The sequence below is a fragment of the Panthera onca genome, chromosome B3 (assembly GCF_046562875.1).
Source record: "Panthera onca isolate mPanOnc1 chromosome B3, mPanOnc1 haplotype 2, whole genome shotgun sequence".
In the NCBI taxonomy this organism is placed as follows: Eukaryota; Metazoa; Chordata; class Mammalia; order Carnivora; family Felidae; genus Panthera; species Panthera onca.
In genome coordinates this window covers 114,396,212-114,413,093 of record NC_138344.1, presented here as the reverse complement: position 1 = coordinate 114,413,093, position 16,882 = coordinate 114,396,212, and the positions used below count along the sequence as shown (strand labels likewise).

The following is a 16,882-nucleotide window of genomic DNA, read 5'->3' as shown; positions in this document are numbered from 1 at the left end:
CCGCCCAGGCCCTGCAGACTTTGTGATTTTACATCCTGGCTCTACCCCTAATGGCTGGGTGATCTTGGGCAAGTGTGTTAACCTCTCTGGGTCCCAGTTTCCTAGTTTGTAAATGGAGCGATAATGAAAACACCTACCTGACAGAGTTCCTGCGAGGATTCAAGAAGCTAAAATGTGCGAAGCTCGGTGACTGGCGACTAAGTGGTAGGATTGGCTATGAATGTCATCAGTCAGATGATCTGTAGGAAGGACTTGGCCGCATAACTCACGGCGAAACGCAGGACTGTCCCGCAGGCTGCGGGGTACAGTACTGATTCCTTGATTAATGAGTCTTCTAGGCTGAGAGCTCTTCTATAACCATGTCAGTCATCTGTGGCTGGTGTTGGGGAAGAAACTCATCAATCACATAGAGCGAGGTTGGCATGTGGCATCTGGCTCAGCAGCAAACCTTGGCTCAGTCTCATACCCACCCAGCCTCTGCCCCAGAGAGACCCGTCACAGCCCAGGGCTCTGCGGGAGGCAGCCTGCCTAGCAGAGAGAGCACGGCCCGCAGCCCAAGCATCGGCTCTCCGAGCCAACTGTGCCAGGCGGTGACTCATGCCCTCCGGTCAGGGGACCAGGACCCATCCCAGTCACCGAACCAGTGACTCTCAAACTTGAGTGAGCATCAGAACCCTCTGGGGGCCGGTTACACTCCGGGCAAGTGCGTGAGGGCAAGCGCTGAGCCCCGCCGCAGAAGGTCTGAGTGGGGCCCGAGAGTTTGCATTTCTAGTAGGTTCCCAGACGCGTCTGGTCCGTGGGACCACTCAACTTACACTTCTCTGGGACTGAGTTTAAACCTTGCTATGTGTCCTTGGGCAAGTTTCTTCTCCTGACTGAGCCACCCCTATCCCTCATCCATGAAGTGGGCAAACCAGAACCTACCTCACGAGAGGTGTTGGGGAGCCATGAAAGAATGCACATTTGGCATCTCAAGCTCAGGGCACCCGGGAAATGATCCATGTCAGCCCTCGGCATTACCAACGCATTGCTATTGAGGGCTTAGAGACAACGAAACATAAAAATGACAATTTGAAAATACAAGTAGGAAGGGTGGAGTTGTGAAGATATTGAGCTTTTAGGGACAAGTGAGAGGAAAAATGAACAAATATGGACTGAGTGCTTTCCGTATGCAATGTCCTATTTCCTAAAGGTAGAAATGCCTTGTCACTAAAACAAAACAAAACAGAACAAAACAAAGCAAAGCAAAACAAAATAAAAAACAGCCCCGCTGGAATCTGTGAGCTCATTCATTGGGCAAGCCAGACTTTACTGTGATTCGGAGAGCCAGGCTCTGTGCTGCGGCTATGGGGAGCAGACACGGGTCCTGTTATCCAAGAGCCACAGCCCACGGCAAAGAGGGGACAAAGAAGGACGAGAGAAGACAAGTCCTTGTCGCAGCACATGGAGGAAGGTGGCCAGCATGGCTGGAGAGGAACATTCAAGACATTGAAGAGACAGGTGGGAAAGGTGCCCTCAGACACATCGGTGACCCAGGGACATTTGCTCATGGAAGTGGCATCTGTCTGGAAAAATGGGTAGCAGTGACCCATGGAGACAACAAGGTAGAGAGTGGAAGGAACAGCAAGCACAGTCAAGAGAGGGCAGAAAGAAACTTCAAGAAATGACATAGGTGAATGTGGCTGGATCCCAGGGTGAAGGACACGGGGTGGGAGCTGAGGTTGGCCTGGTGGTCTGGTGCCTGGCAATGGACAGCCTTGACCATTGGTGGTTTGCAGGACTCTCTGAGCCCATTGTCTGTCCTCTGGGGGAGGTGCTCAGCACATCATCGTGGGCTCGGTCATGTTCATGGTGAATACACCGCAGGTGTGAGAAACTGCATGATCCATGAGAGGCATCCCCGAAGAGCTCAGGCTCGTCCTGAGTCTCCCCTGCATGGCCTCTCCTCCCCGGGCCTCCAGTTCTCCTTTCTGCTTCAGAGGGCTGCAGACTTCAGGTGCATTTGTATCACCTAGGCCACTGGGCACACACAGAAATTTGGAGTCCGCAGGTCTGGGTCAGAGCCCGGGAACCGACATGCTTACGAGGCACCTCGAGTGATTCCAGCAGGTGATCTGGGCCAAACTTTGAGAGACACTTATTTGAAAGGCAATCTGTTGAAAGACAGGCTTGGGTTTCAGGGGGTTTGGGTGGATCAGAGATAACCTGAACCGAGGAGGAAGGAGAAAACAAGTCTTTCTGGAACACCTCCTGGTCATTTGTGTTCATTCTTGCCAGATGAGAGTCATTAAAATTTTCAGGCCATCTATTTCCCCGTCCTTTCTTCTGCCCTCACCAAATAAAGGAAAGTGAGCCCTGGAGGAATGGCCAGTAGCTTAAGAAGCAAAGGGTTTGTCTGTTGGGGTTAAACCGCTGCCATAGCTCCCTTCTAAAATCCTTCTATGATTATGGGCTGGTCTGCATCACTACGATGCTGTGCGCACTGGGGTAACAAGTCTGGGCCACTCACCACTTCCTGCCGAGCTACGAGCCGGGCTGGCGTGGCTAGGGTCTGCCAGGCCTCATCCAGCCCGTTGCCCAGCCGAGGCAGGCATGGTCCAGAGTGCATCGGGACTCCCTGGCCAGAAGGCCACAGCGAGAGGCCCCTCCTTGCTGCTCCCATAGTTCCCTGGGGTTTTTATGATGGCCTGTGTGGCCATGTCCCCTGCTAGAATATTTCTGTTTTTTTTTTACGTTTGTGTCCCCACCCCTGGCAAAGTGCCTGGCATGTAGCAGGCACCCCGAAAGGCACTGCTTATTAGTAGTAGCACTCACACACGTTTACTAAGCTTTTAGAAAGATGCTTTGCACTCGTGAGGTAGATCAGTCCTTGCAAAACCCCTCCAGTGCTAGGAGTACCCCCAACTTCCACGTGAGGAAACTGAGGCTGAGAGATGAAGTAAGGGACTCAGGACCACATGACCAGTAAGTGGCAGAGCGGGAACAGACTGGCTGACAGGAGCCTGAGGCCCACACTCCTATTTTCTTTGTAATATAGAGGGATCGAGTCCCACAACAGAGGGCTGTCTTCAGATGGCTTTGGAGGCTCCATCCTGCTTGGTGACCTCATAGCCCGGCTGCGGGCCCAGGAGAGGGCGGCCCCGGCCTGCCACACCTGAGGTCTTTGCTAAGTGCCCACCAGTGAAGACCTTTTAAGATGAGAAGCTGCCTGTCCTGCCCCTCACCTTCTGGAGGAAATGGACTCAACCACTATAGGGGACATATAGCAATACCAGGGACACTGGGGACATTGTCGGGAATGAAGTTGTGGGTATCATGACCTGTAGCTTTTCCTTACCTGTTCCCTCGAACCCCATTTGGTGCTGGAAGATTCTCCACAGGCGTGGGGCTGCCAGACCCCTTGGAAGACAGGTATTGCCCACGTTATTTCTCCCAACTGCGGATGGAGAGACACCTCCTGAGGGACGCAGGACAGAGCCTCTGTGAAAACTGAAGCCAAGGGGCGCCTGGGTGGCTCAGGCGGTTAAGCTTCTGACTTCAGCTCAGCTCATGATCTCACAGTTTGGGAGTTCAAGCCCCGCATTGGGCTCTGTGCTGACAGCTCAGAGCCTGGAGTCTGCTTCAGATTCTGTGTCTCCCTCTCTCTGCCCCTCCCCTGCTTATGCTTTCTCTCTCAAAAATAAACATTAAAAAAAAGAAAGAAAAGAAAAGAAGAGAAAACTGAAGCCAAGTCACAGAGGCTCGGGGATGGAGGAACCCCTCCTTGCTGAACAAATGGGAGGCTGGCCTCACAGCCATGTCCCTCCTGCCCTCCCCACTTGTGTGCTCTTCGAGACTCTTCTGCTGGGTTCTGTAAGGTCCGTTGTTGCTAAGGGCCAACCTGAGAGCTTTTGCTCACCCCTCCAAGAGCTGGCTAAAGGCTACCAGTCTTACTTTCCAGAAAAAAAAAGAAAAAAAAAAGGGTCAGAGAAACTGGGCCTCCAGAGAGGTAGGTTTGGAGGAGGGCAAGAAAGCACGACTCAGGAGAAGCAGCACCAGAGCCCTTTGAGGCTGGGAAGGAGAACAGACGGAAGGTGGAATGCTGGCCCAGCCTGGCCAGGAGAGAGGCCGGAGAAGGCAGTGGGCAGTGGGATGCGCTCCTTGAGAGGATGGACAGATAGACAGACTTCTGCAGTGAATTGTGCCCTGTGCCCAGTTAGCCCAAGCTGGGCTCTGCAGCCACACTCACCAGCCAGGGCTTTGCTCCGGGCCCGTCAGGCATGGCGGTCCGCAGTTCTGGGGGGCCCCGGATGAGCAGCCCCGAGGTGAAGTAGGTGTGGGAGCAGAAATGGCTGTGTGCCAGACAGGTTTAGTTGCACACTGGCCTGACCACCACAGTTCATCTATGCAATGAAGCGGTGTTTCTTTTTACCTGGGTAGGTTCGGCTTCTGTGATCAGAAGTGGTGGGGGCTTTCTATTGGTTTCCATGGAAACATTAGGCCAAGCATCTGCCATCAGATCAACAAGGCTAGGCTGGTAGGGCTCTTTCTGGAATTCTTTTGCTGTGCCTACCTCGGGAGATGACCTGCCTGCACTTTACCGCTGCCTTCTTATGTGGTAGGGGTGGGGAAGAGCAGTTCTGAGGGGCTGGGGCTATCACCCAGGGAAGGAGAGAGGGTTGGTAAAAGGCAAGAATTTGGAAAAAACCCCTTGGTTTCCACTCCAAAGCCCCACATAGGGCCCCAAGGAGGGCCCACGAGGTCACAGGAACCTGGCCTCTGGTGCCAGCCTGCTCCAGAAGCAGGGCCACCTGCCAGCTCCCCTGGAACAGCCAGTCTGTCATCCAGGACTCCTTGGGGTACCAGGGGGCACGTAGTCCGAGAAGCAAGCTGTCAGGCACAGGAGGGGGTTAGACCCCAGTGTGTTTCATCTTGGCAGAATGGACGCCTCAACTTCCCCTCCATGAGGCAGGGGAGGGCAGCTCTGGCATCAGAAAGGAAGGCACCGGTGCACGTGTACGTGTGAGAAGTGGTTTTATTCCAGATGTGTGGTTCATAAAGACAAGGCCCTCGGGGACAGCTAGTGGCACATGCTTTGGTCAAGAGGAGGAAAAGCAAAACCAGAACAGGGCTGAGTCCCACAAAGGACGGCTGACAAGTGCAGCCTGACCACAGGGAAGGAACGGCTTCTCAGGGGCTTCCCTGAGCGGCAGTCCTCTTACATTCAACAAGGGAAGCCGTGCCCCCCTCCCCAAAGGTTCTCGCTGCCTGTGGGGTGGACTCACACGACAGAGATGGGGGTGGATGAAACATAGTGGCAGAGGACGGAAGATAGTGGCCCTGGGGGCCAAGGGCCCCTTGCTGGGGCACAGAAGCACTGCTTAAGAGGGCCCGGTGAGAGCCAGGAGGTGAGAGGAAGCCACTGAGAACCCCCCACCGTGGGGCTGCTGGCCGGAGGACAGCAAGGAAGAGGACACTAGCAGTTTAGGCACGCCAGGGAGGGAGAAGGGACACGGCAGCTCAGCTGGATGGTCGTGCCAATCCAGAGCAGAAGTTCAGATCCTTTGGGGATCGGGTACCTCTGTAAGAAGCTGGGGAAATCCACGGACCCTCTCCCCAGGAAAATGCATATATGCACGCACATGCACTATTTGGGGGACAATTTCAGAGGATTCCTAGGCCCTCTGGAATCCATGAATTCTCTAGGGGGCCGAGGCTGATTTGCTTTGGGAGGGGGGATTCCCAGGGGTCCTTGTACCACTGGTCTTTTGCTGAAGATCACGCTGCCTGAGCCAGTGGGGTTGGGCAAGAGGAGATGGGGAATAGCAGAAGCCCTTCTGAGACTAGGCCGTGGCCCAGTGGCTGTGAGAAGGGGGCTCTCTACACAAACAGGAGCTGCCAGCCGGCCTCCCGGCCCACTGCGGGGACTGACCCTCTCAGGCCTCCCTCTTGCAGTGGGGAGGGGTGGGGATGAGGCTTAGGCTGTACGACTTCCTCCCTAATGTCTTAGGGAATGTTTAGCTCCAGAAGGAAGGTCCTGCTCATCCCAGCCACCTCAATGCCATGATACAGTATTTACAGAGGCAAAGGCTTTTGAGAAGGCAGGGGTCAAAAGGTCTGAATAAAGATGGGGCTGCTCAGCGGTGTGGGGCGGCCGCCTGTCCCTACAGGATCATCACCATGGACCCAGGCAGAGGGGACAGGGCATCAGCTGGTCTTAAGGTCCAAGAAAGAGGTCTTGGCCTGGCGCATGGCCAACCAGAAGTGGGATCTGTTTAATAAACTGTGTCCCAAGGCTGCCCCTGAACAGCCCCCTGCAGCCTCTTGTGCAGAGCGTGAAGACCAGAGTGCAGGGCACGGCGCCCGGGGGCTGGTACAGCATGGGAGGAAGGATGGGCTGTCGGGAGGAGAGTCACTCTTTTGGTGCTTCACTGCTTTTCCATCCATGTCCTTCTGCAAATGACCCATCATCCTCTGCTCCAGATCCCATCCCTCCCGCACTCAACCCAGCACCTGCCTGGGACAGGCCACTGAGCTTCTCACCTCCTCCCTGTTCTCTCCCTGCCTTCAGGCTGCCCCCTCCCCGCCCTCCCCATCCACGCCGCCCACATTCGCCTCTCACGCTGACCCCACAGGCGGGCCCTGTGACCCAGCAGGGGCCCTGCGTGGGCTTCTGTCCTTGTTCTCCCCAGCCAACAGGCGAGGGCCCCCAAAACACGGTCCGGAACCCCAGGAGGGCGAAGGGAGGGAACAGAGGGCCAGGGGGCCTGCCCAGTCTCTGCCCAGCAGCAGTCCTGCATCCTGACCGTCTCCTCTTCCGGGGCGAGGCCAGGACGGCAGCCAGGGCGTCGGGGCCTGCTCCCCTGTGGCCCCCCCGGAACAAGCTTTGGAGAAACGTGTGTCGTGGCAGGGGGTGTTTGCTGATGATTCCGGCAGAAATGCGAGGAGATGGGAACGGCCTGCTTTACACTCCCCCACCCTAACCCGCTTCCAGTCCCAAAGTCTCATGCAAAAGGTACAGGAGGCCCCAGGCTACCGTCATGTGTGGGGCAACAGCTGCCACTGCTGGGCCGGGGCGTCGGCCTGGCACTTGCTGGTCACAAGCTGGGCGGGCTTGGCCTCCAGGCAGAGGCCGCTGACCGAGTGCTGGATGAAAGAGGCTTTTCTCCTCCATCTCTGGGGGGGGAAAGAGGATGACGAAAACACAATGATTAAAAATAGTAACAATGCTCAGAACTCCATTTCACATGTATGTAAGTGGCCTGAATATACCTAGGACACACCATCCTCATTTGAAGCGGACTGTCCCCTACCCAAGAGCTCCCTGACACCGCACGCCTCCTTAACCCCCTCCCCTTCTGATGCACTCTTGCCTCATTCAGCAGTCTAGATCAGAGGCCCACGGGCTGAATGAATCAAACCCAGGGATGTATTTTGTTTGGCCTGCATAGTGTTTAAGCTTTGGCTTGGTCGTCACATGAAACTCTGTGTTTCCAGCTTCCCTTTAGATGTGGGCCCAGTTTCTCATGTGGCATCAGGCGGTTGGGGCTGAGCGGCTGCCCCCTGCTGCAGCTGGGACTCTTGCTGTCCACTGACCAAGGTCCTGCCCGGTCCCTATGTTCTCCTCCAGCACAGCCTGCCCCTCCCTGTTGGCGTTTGAGTCTGTGGGGCCTGGCTTGGTGCATCTTTTGCTTCTTCAAACAAGATTTCTTCTCCCTGCGGCTCTAAGGGTCTGACCTGGCCTGTAACTGTGCGGTGGGTGACCGACACCCTTGAGTGGGAACCGGCCACCATCTCTGCAGTGATGACTCAGTGAGCCCAGCAGGATGGTAGGAGGCCTGGGGTCCCCATCCCAGTGCCCACCCTGTGCCTCCCTTTCCCCAGGCTTCACAAAGGGGAAAAGAGGTGTTCCTGTGGAACATCTGGAGGTGCCTGGGAGGAGGATGGTGTGTCCTTTGGAACAATCAGGAGAAGGGGAGAGAGGCTGGCCCAGGCTTCAAGGGGGTAGGGAATGCTCGCCCACACATGGAGCCCCCAGGGCTCTGAAGGGTGAGGTCACACACTCAGCTGGAGTGCCAGCAGAAGGCCTGAGCTGTACCCAGCTACAGGGCCGGGTCTAGGGCTGCAGGGGCTGAGGTGGGCAGAGAAGGGAACTGACTTGGGAGGTGGACCGGGGGCGGGGGGGCGGGGGGAGTTGCGGGCTGCAGACTCCCCTTCGGAATGTAGGCCTGTGGGGTGCCCACGCGGCCCCAGCAGTGAGGGGTCCCTGGCCTGAAAGTTGGGGCAGTGGGTAGGACAAGGCCTTGGTCCCTCTGGAACTCCCAGCATCGGTTGCTTTGTACCCCTCTAGTCCCTGACCTCCTGGAAGGGGCTGGCCACACTCGCCCCTACTGGGCAAAGGATATCCTTTGGCACAGGTAGGCACCTAGCACAGTGTTTACAAAGGATGAATGTGCGCATGAAGGAATGAATCACCCATCACTGGAGGTGGTCCTCAAACTGCAGGATTCTCACTTCTTACCCATGCTGTCATCGGGCAGTTACAGGGTCTTTCCAACTCTCTTGGCCACTCAGCCCTGGGCACTCTCCCATCTCTTCAGCCTCTGTTCTTACAGGTGCCTTGCAAGGCAGGCAGGGAGGAGACAGAGGCTCAGAGAGGTAAGGGGTGGTCGGGCTGGGGTCTGCCAATGCCATCATACTGGCTCCAATATATAGGGCCTCTTAGATACATGATACCCAAGTGGCCTTGGAGGCCAAAAGGGGAGCAAGGAGGGAGGCCTAGTTTTGAGAAGGCACCAGCAGTGGGAGACCTGCTCATCCTGTCCTCTTGGAGGAGAGGCCCCAGTGGCCCAGGGCACTGCTGGGGGCCTGGCAAGACTTGTAGGAGCAGAGTGAATGGGGCCAAGAGAAATTCCCTCAAGCCCCTGGGGCTGGGTCAGCATGGAGGGGAAAGGATGCTTCAGCTCCAGAGAAATATTCAGCTGCCCCGGGAGCTACTTCCTAGCTCGGCCTCAGCAAGGAGGAATGGGAGTGGGCTCAAAGCCTGATCCTCAGAAAGGTCTGAGACTCCCAGTGAAGGAGAGCCTGAGGGCCTCTCTCCCTGCGGGGCAGGGGCAGAGGGCGGGCAGCCTGAGGGGGCAGGACAAACTACATCTGCCAATCAGAAACTCCTCAGAAGTATCCCTCGGGCTCAGCAAGCAGATCATGGCACACAATTCACACGCGTGTGCATGCACACACACACACGCACTCACATACACCCAGAGGCTGGAGGAGAGGATCTGGCTGCTTTTCCAGAATGGAATAGCAAACTGCCAGTCATCCCTAAAGAAAGAGCTGACCCAGGCAAACAGGAAAAAGGTGGGAGGAAGCCCTGCAGGCCAAGTCAGAGAGCTAGGCGCTCTCCTCGTCCCTGAACTGTGCCGCTGGCTGGCCAGGGTCAGGCACAGAGAGGGAGAGGGGAGGCGGTTGGTGGGCAGAGAAAGGGCCGGAGCAGGCCACCAGCCTTTGTGTCCCATTCCTCGGGCAGAGGGGCACCCTCTCAGCCAGGAAGGGAGCCGGCTGTCACTGGCTGCTGTGTATTCTGAGCAAGTGATGTCATCTCTCTGAACATCGGTTTCTTCCTCAACAGGTGGGCCTGGCCTGTCTCCCAGGATTAATGGAAACAGGGTGGGTGAGTGTTTGACAATGGAAAAAGCAGTGCTCCTGTGAGCCTGTCATGCCTGGAAATCAGTGTATCTGGATCTCAGTTTCCCAACAGCCACAATCAAGAAATATTTATTGAAGGGCACCTGGGTGACTCAGTCGGTTGAGTGTCTGACTCTTGATTTCGGCTCAGGTCATGATCTCGCTGTCATGAGATAGAGCCCAGCATGGGGCTCCATGCCAACAGCACAGAGCCTGCTTGGGATCCTCACTCCCTCTCTCTCTGCCCCTCCCCTGCTTGCACTCTCTTTTTCTCTGAAGGAGAAGGAGAAGGAGAAGGAGAAGGAGAAGGAGAAGGAGAAGAAAAAGAAAAAGAAAGAAAGAAAGAAAGAGAAGAAAAGAAAAGAAAGGAAAAGAAAAGACAGGAAAGGAAGTAGTTATCGAGCATCTACTGTGTTTTGGGTTAAGACTATGGGCTTAGGGGTCACACTGACTGGGTTTGAATCCTGGCTCCACCCCTTCCCAGCTGTGTTTCATCTGACACATGTCCCTTAAATTCAGTGAGCCTCAGTGTAACTCACCTGTAAGATGTGGATAGTACTAGGGCCCAAGTCCCTGGGCTGCATGAGGATTAGATGAGATAATCTATAAAACTCCTAGCATGGGCTCTTGGTAAAAGCCAACACGAGTTTGACTGTGGTGCTTGTCAGGGGCTAGGGATAGTGTTGTAGGGACACAAGACAGACAGTCCCTGCCCTCATGGAGCTCACAGGCTGGCAGGATTGGCATTTAACAGACATTTACTTGAAGAAGTGTTTCCCGGTGAGTAAAACAAGAGATTTGACCTAGATATTGACTTACAGTGACTCTTACTCTGGAGGGCTTACTTGAGTCTATCTGTTTCAACCCAAGGCTCCCCTGCTAGGAGCTGCCACCCCCTTGCGTGTCCCCTGGGGGTGAGGAGGCTTACCTGCCTGCCTTCTCTTGGGTTGCACACCTGCAGAACGACGAGGGACCCCGGGGTGATGGAGGTGGAGGTGGCAGTCAGGCACTTCCCCTGCTGCTGGATGAGATGGTCACTGAACAGCCACGCCTACAAGGCAGGGACATCAAAGGCCAAGTCAAAATGCTCAGTGATGGATGGATAGATGGGTAGATTGGTAATAAAACAAATATACTGTGTATTTTGGTAGAATTTTCTACAAATAATAGGAGTGCACGGTATTCACCGTATAATTCTTTCAACTTTTCTGTATGTTTAAAAAATTTCATAATAAAGTATTAGGGGGAGCTTAGCTGGAATGGCCAGAATAGCAATCAAGGATGTACCAAGGGATGCTGGGGGGATAGGGAGAAAGACAGGACATGGGGCCAGGGCAGCCGGGGGGTTTCCATGACCTGCACTAGTCTTGACATAGGTGCACCCTCACTTGTAGGTGGCACACGCATGCACACACAGGAGTCCGGGATGCCCTGCTGCCCATCATACATGCTGGCCATGGCTGCATCCCGGGGGAGAACTGGGTGCTGCTGGGTAGCATTTCTCCCTCAGCAAGGAAAAAGCGGGTGGTTCACAGAGGGCAACTGTGCGAAGTGTAGGAAAGGGGACGGGAATGTGGCAGAAGCAGAGCCAAGGAGCCGTGTGAGGGGATAACGTGCATGGTCCCCTGTGGAGGGAGCAAGCAGAGAGAAAATGAGCAGGAGCAGAGGGAAGCCCCACACCCCACTCCTGGATGATGACCATGGCTCTTTTCCCTGTCCTGGTCTGGACCTCAAGGCCCTAAGCAGCTTACCTGCGGTGCTGGGGGGTTCTTGGTGGACCCTCTGCAGATCCCCATTCCAAGCAGGAAGTTCCCGGCTGAGTCTTGGCCCTGGGATTCTAAGCAATTAACCCCTTGCTTAATGATTCCAGGGAGCACTTCCTTCACTGGGACTCTGAGAGAAAAGCGAATGGTCAGGCTTGTCCTCTGCCCCCTCCAGGCTCGCTCATCCTTCAACCAGAGGGCAGCGCTTGGTCAGCTCCCCAGGCACCAAGGTCTGGCCTCAGTCTCACGGGAAGGGGCCCTGGGGAGCAGCCCTCGTCAGCAGGGGCAGGAGGGCAGGGGACAGGGAAAGAGCAGGGATGCCGCTGGGAAGATTGAGCCTCGCCCACTGGGTCTGAGCAGCTCTGGGAGCCCCAGAGGCCACGCCTTGGGAGGACCCTCGGGAGAGAGCTCAGATCAGAAACCCAGGGCTCCCCAGTCCAGAAAGAAGAAAGTGTGGGGAGAAGCTAGGGTCTAAATGTAGACTCAAAAGGCCATCTCAAAATGACAGGGAAGAAGTCACTTTGGAGAGGCAAATTTAACACCCACAAATATAAAAATGCATTCGATCTCACTAACGATCAAGGAAATACGTATTCGAGAGTTACCAGTATTTGTTTACCATATATATGTGCATAAAATATAATGTGTGATAAATATGTATTATTTCAACATATCGATTTATATAAAACGTATTATATACCCACAATTATATCAACACCAATCAATATCAATCCCCAGTGTTGGCAATTGCTGCGGGATTGGATCTCCTCACACCCTGTGGGCGAGAGCATAAATTAGCCCAATGGTTCTGCAGGGCAATGCGGCATGATGTACCAAAAGCCTTAAAAATGTGCAAACACAGATAAAGGGGGTGGAGAGGTATGAACTACCAGTTGTAAAGTAAGTCAGAGAGAAGAAAAGTACAGCATATAGAGAATAGAGTCAATAATACAATAATACTGTAATAACATTGTATGGTGGCCGGTGTGGTGACCACACTTATGGGGAGCACAGCATAATGTACACAGAATTATCGACTCACTGTGTTGTACACCTGAAATGAATACAACATTGTATGCCAACTGTACTCCAATAATAAAAAACACCCCCAAAATAACGTGCATACCTTTGACCTAACGATCCCAATCCTCATCCTGGGAATTTATTACACTGCCGCAATAATTACGGATGTTTGCAGAGATTAAATTTAAAAGACATCCATCTCTGAGTGATTGCTTATACTGAAAACATAGATATCCCCCAGTAGGCACGGGCTAAATAAATTCTGATTCATCTGTAGTAATGAAAACCCGGTAGCCATTAAAAATGACTGAATGAGTATCTGATAACATGGAAAAATGTTTATAACGTACTGTTAAGTAAAACAGGCATAGTTCAAAATATTGTATTATTGAAATATTGCTATGCCCAGGAAAATATGCTTATACACACATTATACACACACACACACACACACACACACACACACACACACACACACAAATGACACATCGTCTAACTCTGTGGATTATAAACCTAAGGAGGCTGCTGGCCCCAGCTGATGCAGGCTTATATTCCTGGGTTCGGAATGTCATACCCTCTTGGATTGTGGCCCCAGAGGGTTAGGGGAACCAGGAGGGCTTAGAGTCTGGCCTAATCTTAACCACCTCTTGTTACTTCTGTCCGAAGAGAACCCGGGTGGGCAGCGGAGGGGGGCATCATAACACTTCCGGCATTCTTTGTTGTGGACACTTGCAGGATCTTGACCAAACCAAGTCTCCCTTCCTCAGGGCTGGCCGGAAGCTCCCAGAACCCCCAAACTGTGACTTACTCCCTCGGTGCGTCAGGAAGACACCTTCGCTTTCTCTCGCACGCCCCTGGCAGGAGCATCCACTTCCTCGAGGCCCCTCTTGAGAGTTTGCATAATTCTAGACCACAGGTTGAAAACCACTGGCCCCCAAGCTGAATCTGGCCCCAAACATGTTCTGTCTGACCTGTATAGTATGGTTGTTGTTGCTGTTAATTAGTTGGCAATATTAAAACCCTGAGGGTTACACAAAGAAATCTGAATCCAGCTTCTCTTGAGAAAATAGGAAGATCAGGCCACACTGAGCTCGACTTCCAGAAAGGTGCCACTTCACAGTGGTAGGTAGGAGCTGCCGCATGGCAGCGGGTGGGGTTGCATCCCAGTTTGCCACAGTCCCTACAACTCCCTAGTGTCTCATTGCTGCCCACCTGATTGATTTGCATCACCCATAGAATCAGTGTAGGATTTGAACTTGCAACCCCTGCCAGGTGCAAAGGCGTTGAGATGCAAAGACCCCACTGGAGCTGTGCTAAGGAATGGGACATGTGCAGGGCGATCCGCTTTCAGAGCTGAGGTGGGCACCGCCGTGCATGGCAATGGCCCCGGCACAAAGGAGAAAACCAGGAGCACGGGCAACAATCTCCAAAGCTGATGCGGCTCCTGTGTGTGTGTGTGTGTGTGTGTGTGTGTGTGTGGTAACAGCCCTGGAGCAGCTGGGATGGCCACCTTCACCATTCAGCACCCTTCCTTGGCTCCCTGGCCGAGCCAGGCTCAGCTACGTCAGCATCCGCTTCCCTTTCTGTGGGTCTCCTCCCAGCTGGGCTGCCATTAGCCCTTAAGATGCCCTTGCAGAAATAGCAAAAGGCGTCCCTTCCTCAAGACATTTTCCTTCCATCTGTTAGAAAACTGTCATAATATACTGGTTTTGTTGGAAGACTTTTGCCACCATCTGCCAGGAAGTGTTGTGATAAATGTACAATCTCTACTGTGTGACTGGCACCCTTGCAAACACGGTGTGCACAGTTGTACAACTCTTCCTGACCATCCTAATAAGAGTCATAAATTAGCAATTGCTGAGGCCCGCTGCAGAGCTCGGATCCGAGAGGGGACAGGCAGGGCTGTGCTGGGATTACAGGCGGGCCTAGGAAAGCACAGGCCGCTGCCCTCGGCCTCCTCAGTCTCCTTGGTCTCCCCACTGACCATCTGCAAGTGTGGCAACCATGAGGGTCCCCTGCTTGGAGGAACGTTGGTATCCCTGGGCGTACACATGGCCTTCCAAACCAACCCGAGGCGCTCCTGTCCCCTCAGCCTGAGAACCGAGGCAGGACGCGAACAGCGGACCGAGGGTGAGTAACCTGGACAGGAAGGAGGCGCGCAGTTTCTATCTGACCAACGAAACTACTTTTTAAAACGTCCCCGCAGTGCCAGAACAAACAGATGACTCATGCTCCTCATTTAACATGGCTGGTTTCAGCCTCTCTCCTGTCTTGTGATGGATCCAGCTTTCTGAGTGTTAGAAAATCCTTCTTCCTCCTGCTCCTCCGGGGATGACATGGGAGAATGTGTGTGGGGACGGGGCGTGGGGAGGAAAGGCACGTTCCGGCTCCTCCCCGATGCATCCCATGGGCTTCCCAGCTCCTGCTCGAGGCCTAGAGCCCGTGGCTCCAGCCCAGTGTGGTCTGAACCCTGACAGGAGGTAAAGGGACGACTGTGCTTTTTCCCTCAGAAATGATACGTCTGGGTGAAACTTTCCCCTTAAGAGTGGCCACTGGAAAAAGCGGTTCATTTATTATACTTTTAGAAATTAATGTTCTTCCCTTCACAGCCATCGTCGGGCGAGCTGGGTTTTCTAGGCCACCGACCCTTTGCAAGGATGCTGCTGTTGCTCAAATTGTTTTGAAATTCTTTTAAATCTGCTCCCAGAATCAGTTCATCCTTTTTTTTAAATTTTTTAATGTTTATTTTTGAGAGAGAGAGACAGAGTGTGAGCTGGGGGGGGGGGGGGGTGGGCAGAGAGAGAGACGGAGACACAGAATCTGAAGCAGGGTCCAGGCTCTGAGCTGTCAGCACAGAGCCCGACATGGGGCTCGAACTCATAAACCGCGAGATCATGACTGGAGCCAAAGTCGGACCTTAACCAACTGAGCCACCCAGGCGCCCCAGAATCAGTTCGTTCTTGACACTTGATTCAGTCCTTGTCATGCTCTGTGTGGGACCCAGGATCCATTATCTGGGGTAATCGCCTTATTCACTGCACTTGGCGACACCTAATATAGCTGTTTTCCAAAAATCAAATCTGCACTCAAGGAACAACAACTTGCCTTTTTCAAGGACATGCAGGCTCTGAGGGGTGGAGTGTTCTGGAAAGCAAAGCAGCATCCTTGGGAGAAAGCTGGCAGTAATGGAATAACCTGTTCCCTAAGGTGACAGTTATATAGAAGGGAGAATGCTAATTTCCAAGTTATTACTATTGAGGCTTATTAACCATGCAATTTATTCAGTTAAAAATATTTATCGAGCTGAGTGTCAGTTTTGTGACAGACACTGTCCTAGGGGCTGGAGCTAAAGCAGTGAACAAGCAGATGCACACCTCTACCCTCATGGAGCTTACTGTCACATGTGGGGAGGTGATGACAAAATTAACCAGCCACACAGGCGCTGGATGGTGATGAGGGTGAACTAGGCAGGGGATGCTGGGGGGAGGGGGCGGTCTGCAAACAGAGACTGTTTCGGGGAGGTGTCCCTCAGAAGGGGACATTGGAGTCAAGACCTGAAGGAGGTGAGGACATGAGCCATGTGGATGCAGTTAAGCTGCTGAAAAGGATTTTGCAAAGAGAAAAAAGGAATCCTCACTGCCCCAGCCCTGCCTTACAGCTTCACCCACAGTCCGGGAGCTCAGCTCGTGCACACACACACACACACACACACACACACACTCAGATGCCCTAGGGCTCCAGCGGGCACGCCATTTGCATTCTCCCTTGAGTCTATCAGAGCAAACATTTGCCAGTGTTTTGTCAGTCTTTATGGTTGTAGTCTTAATGGATGCATAGTATTTGTTTAGACCCAGGAATTGGGACTCAGTAAACCAATCCCCTATTATTAGCTGTCTCTCGATTTTTCACAGCAGCAGAGAAGCCTACAACCGAACATCTGCTTGTCAATAGTTTTTTTTTTTTTTTTTTTTTTTTTTGCTTTGGTTGTTCTTATTTCCTTAGGATAAACTCCCAGAAGGGAGGGAACAGAGTCGAAGGGGATGAATCTTTATTTCTGTGGTTTTTGCTACGTAATGTAGAGTTGTTTTCCTATGGGGACAAAGCCCATCTCTGGCGCTATGACCCAGTCTCTTAAAAGTTTGGCTCCTACCACATCTCACTTTTAACTCCTAGTGGTGTCCTTCCTATTCACCCAGAGCCTTCGTGTGAAGATACACACTGACAACTAGAAAGAGCCAGACTGCCCGCGATGAGGAGATCTCAGGGTGCGGGTCCCCCAAGCTAGCTGCTGGCCCCACCCAGGCTGGGTGTACCAGCTGAGGGCTATACTCACGTGAGCTCTGGGTAGACGTTATCCAGGTACCAGCGGAAGGACTTACAGTTCATCTTCTTCCTCTGCTCGATCCGTGTGGCTACACTGAAACAGTAAG

At 53.4% G+C, this 16,882-nt stretch overlaps 1 protein-coding gene across 1 annotated transcript in view; it reads right to left on the bottom strand.

Annotated features, from left to right (window-relative positions):
• Window positions 1–4,996: 4,996 nt before the first annotated feature.
• Window positions 4,997–16,882, bottom strand: part of GALNT16 (polypeptide N-acetylgalactosaminyltransferase 16) — a 94,136-nt gene continuing 82,250 nt past the window's right edge. The window contains exons 13-16 of the mRNA XM_060620147.3: window positions 16,786–16,869; window positions 11,418–11,559; window positions 10,595–10,717; window positions 4,997–7,155 (exon numbers count right to left, since the gene is read on the bottom strand). Of these exons, the coding sequence (XP_060476130.1) occupies window positions 7,018–7,155; window positions 10,595–10,717; window positions 11,418–11,559; window positions 16,786–16,869 (487 nt within the window). The 3' untranslated portion in view covers window positions 4,997–7,017. The remainder of the gene's footprint in view (window positions 7,156–10,594; window positions 10,718–11,417; window positions 11,560–16,785; window positions 16,870–16,882) is intronic.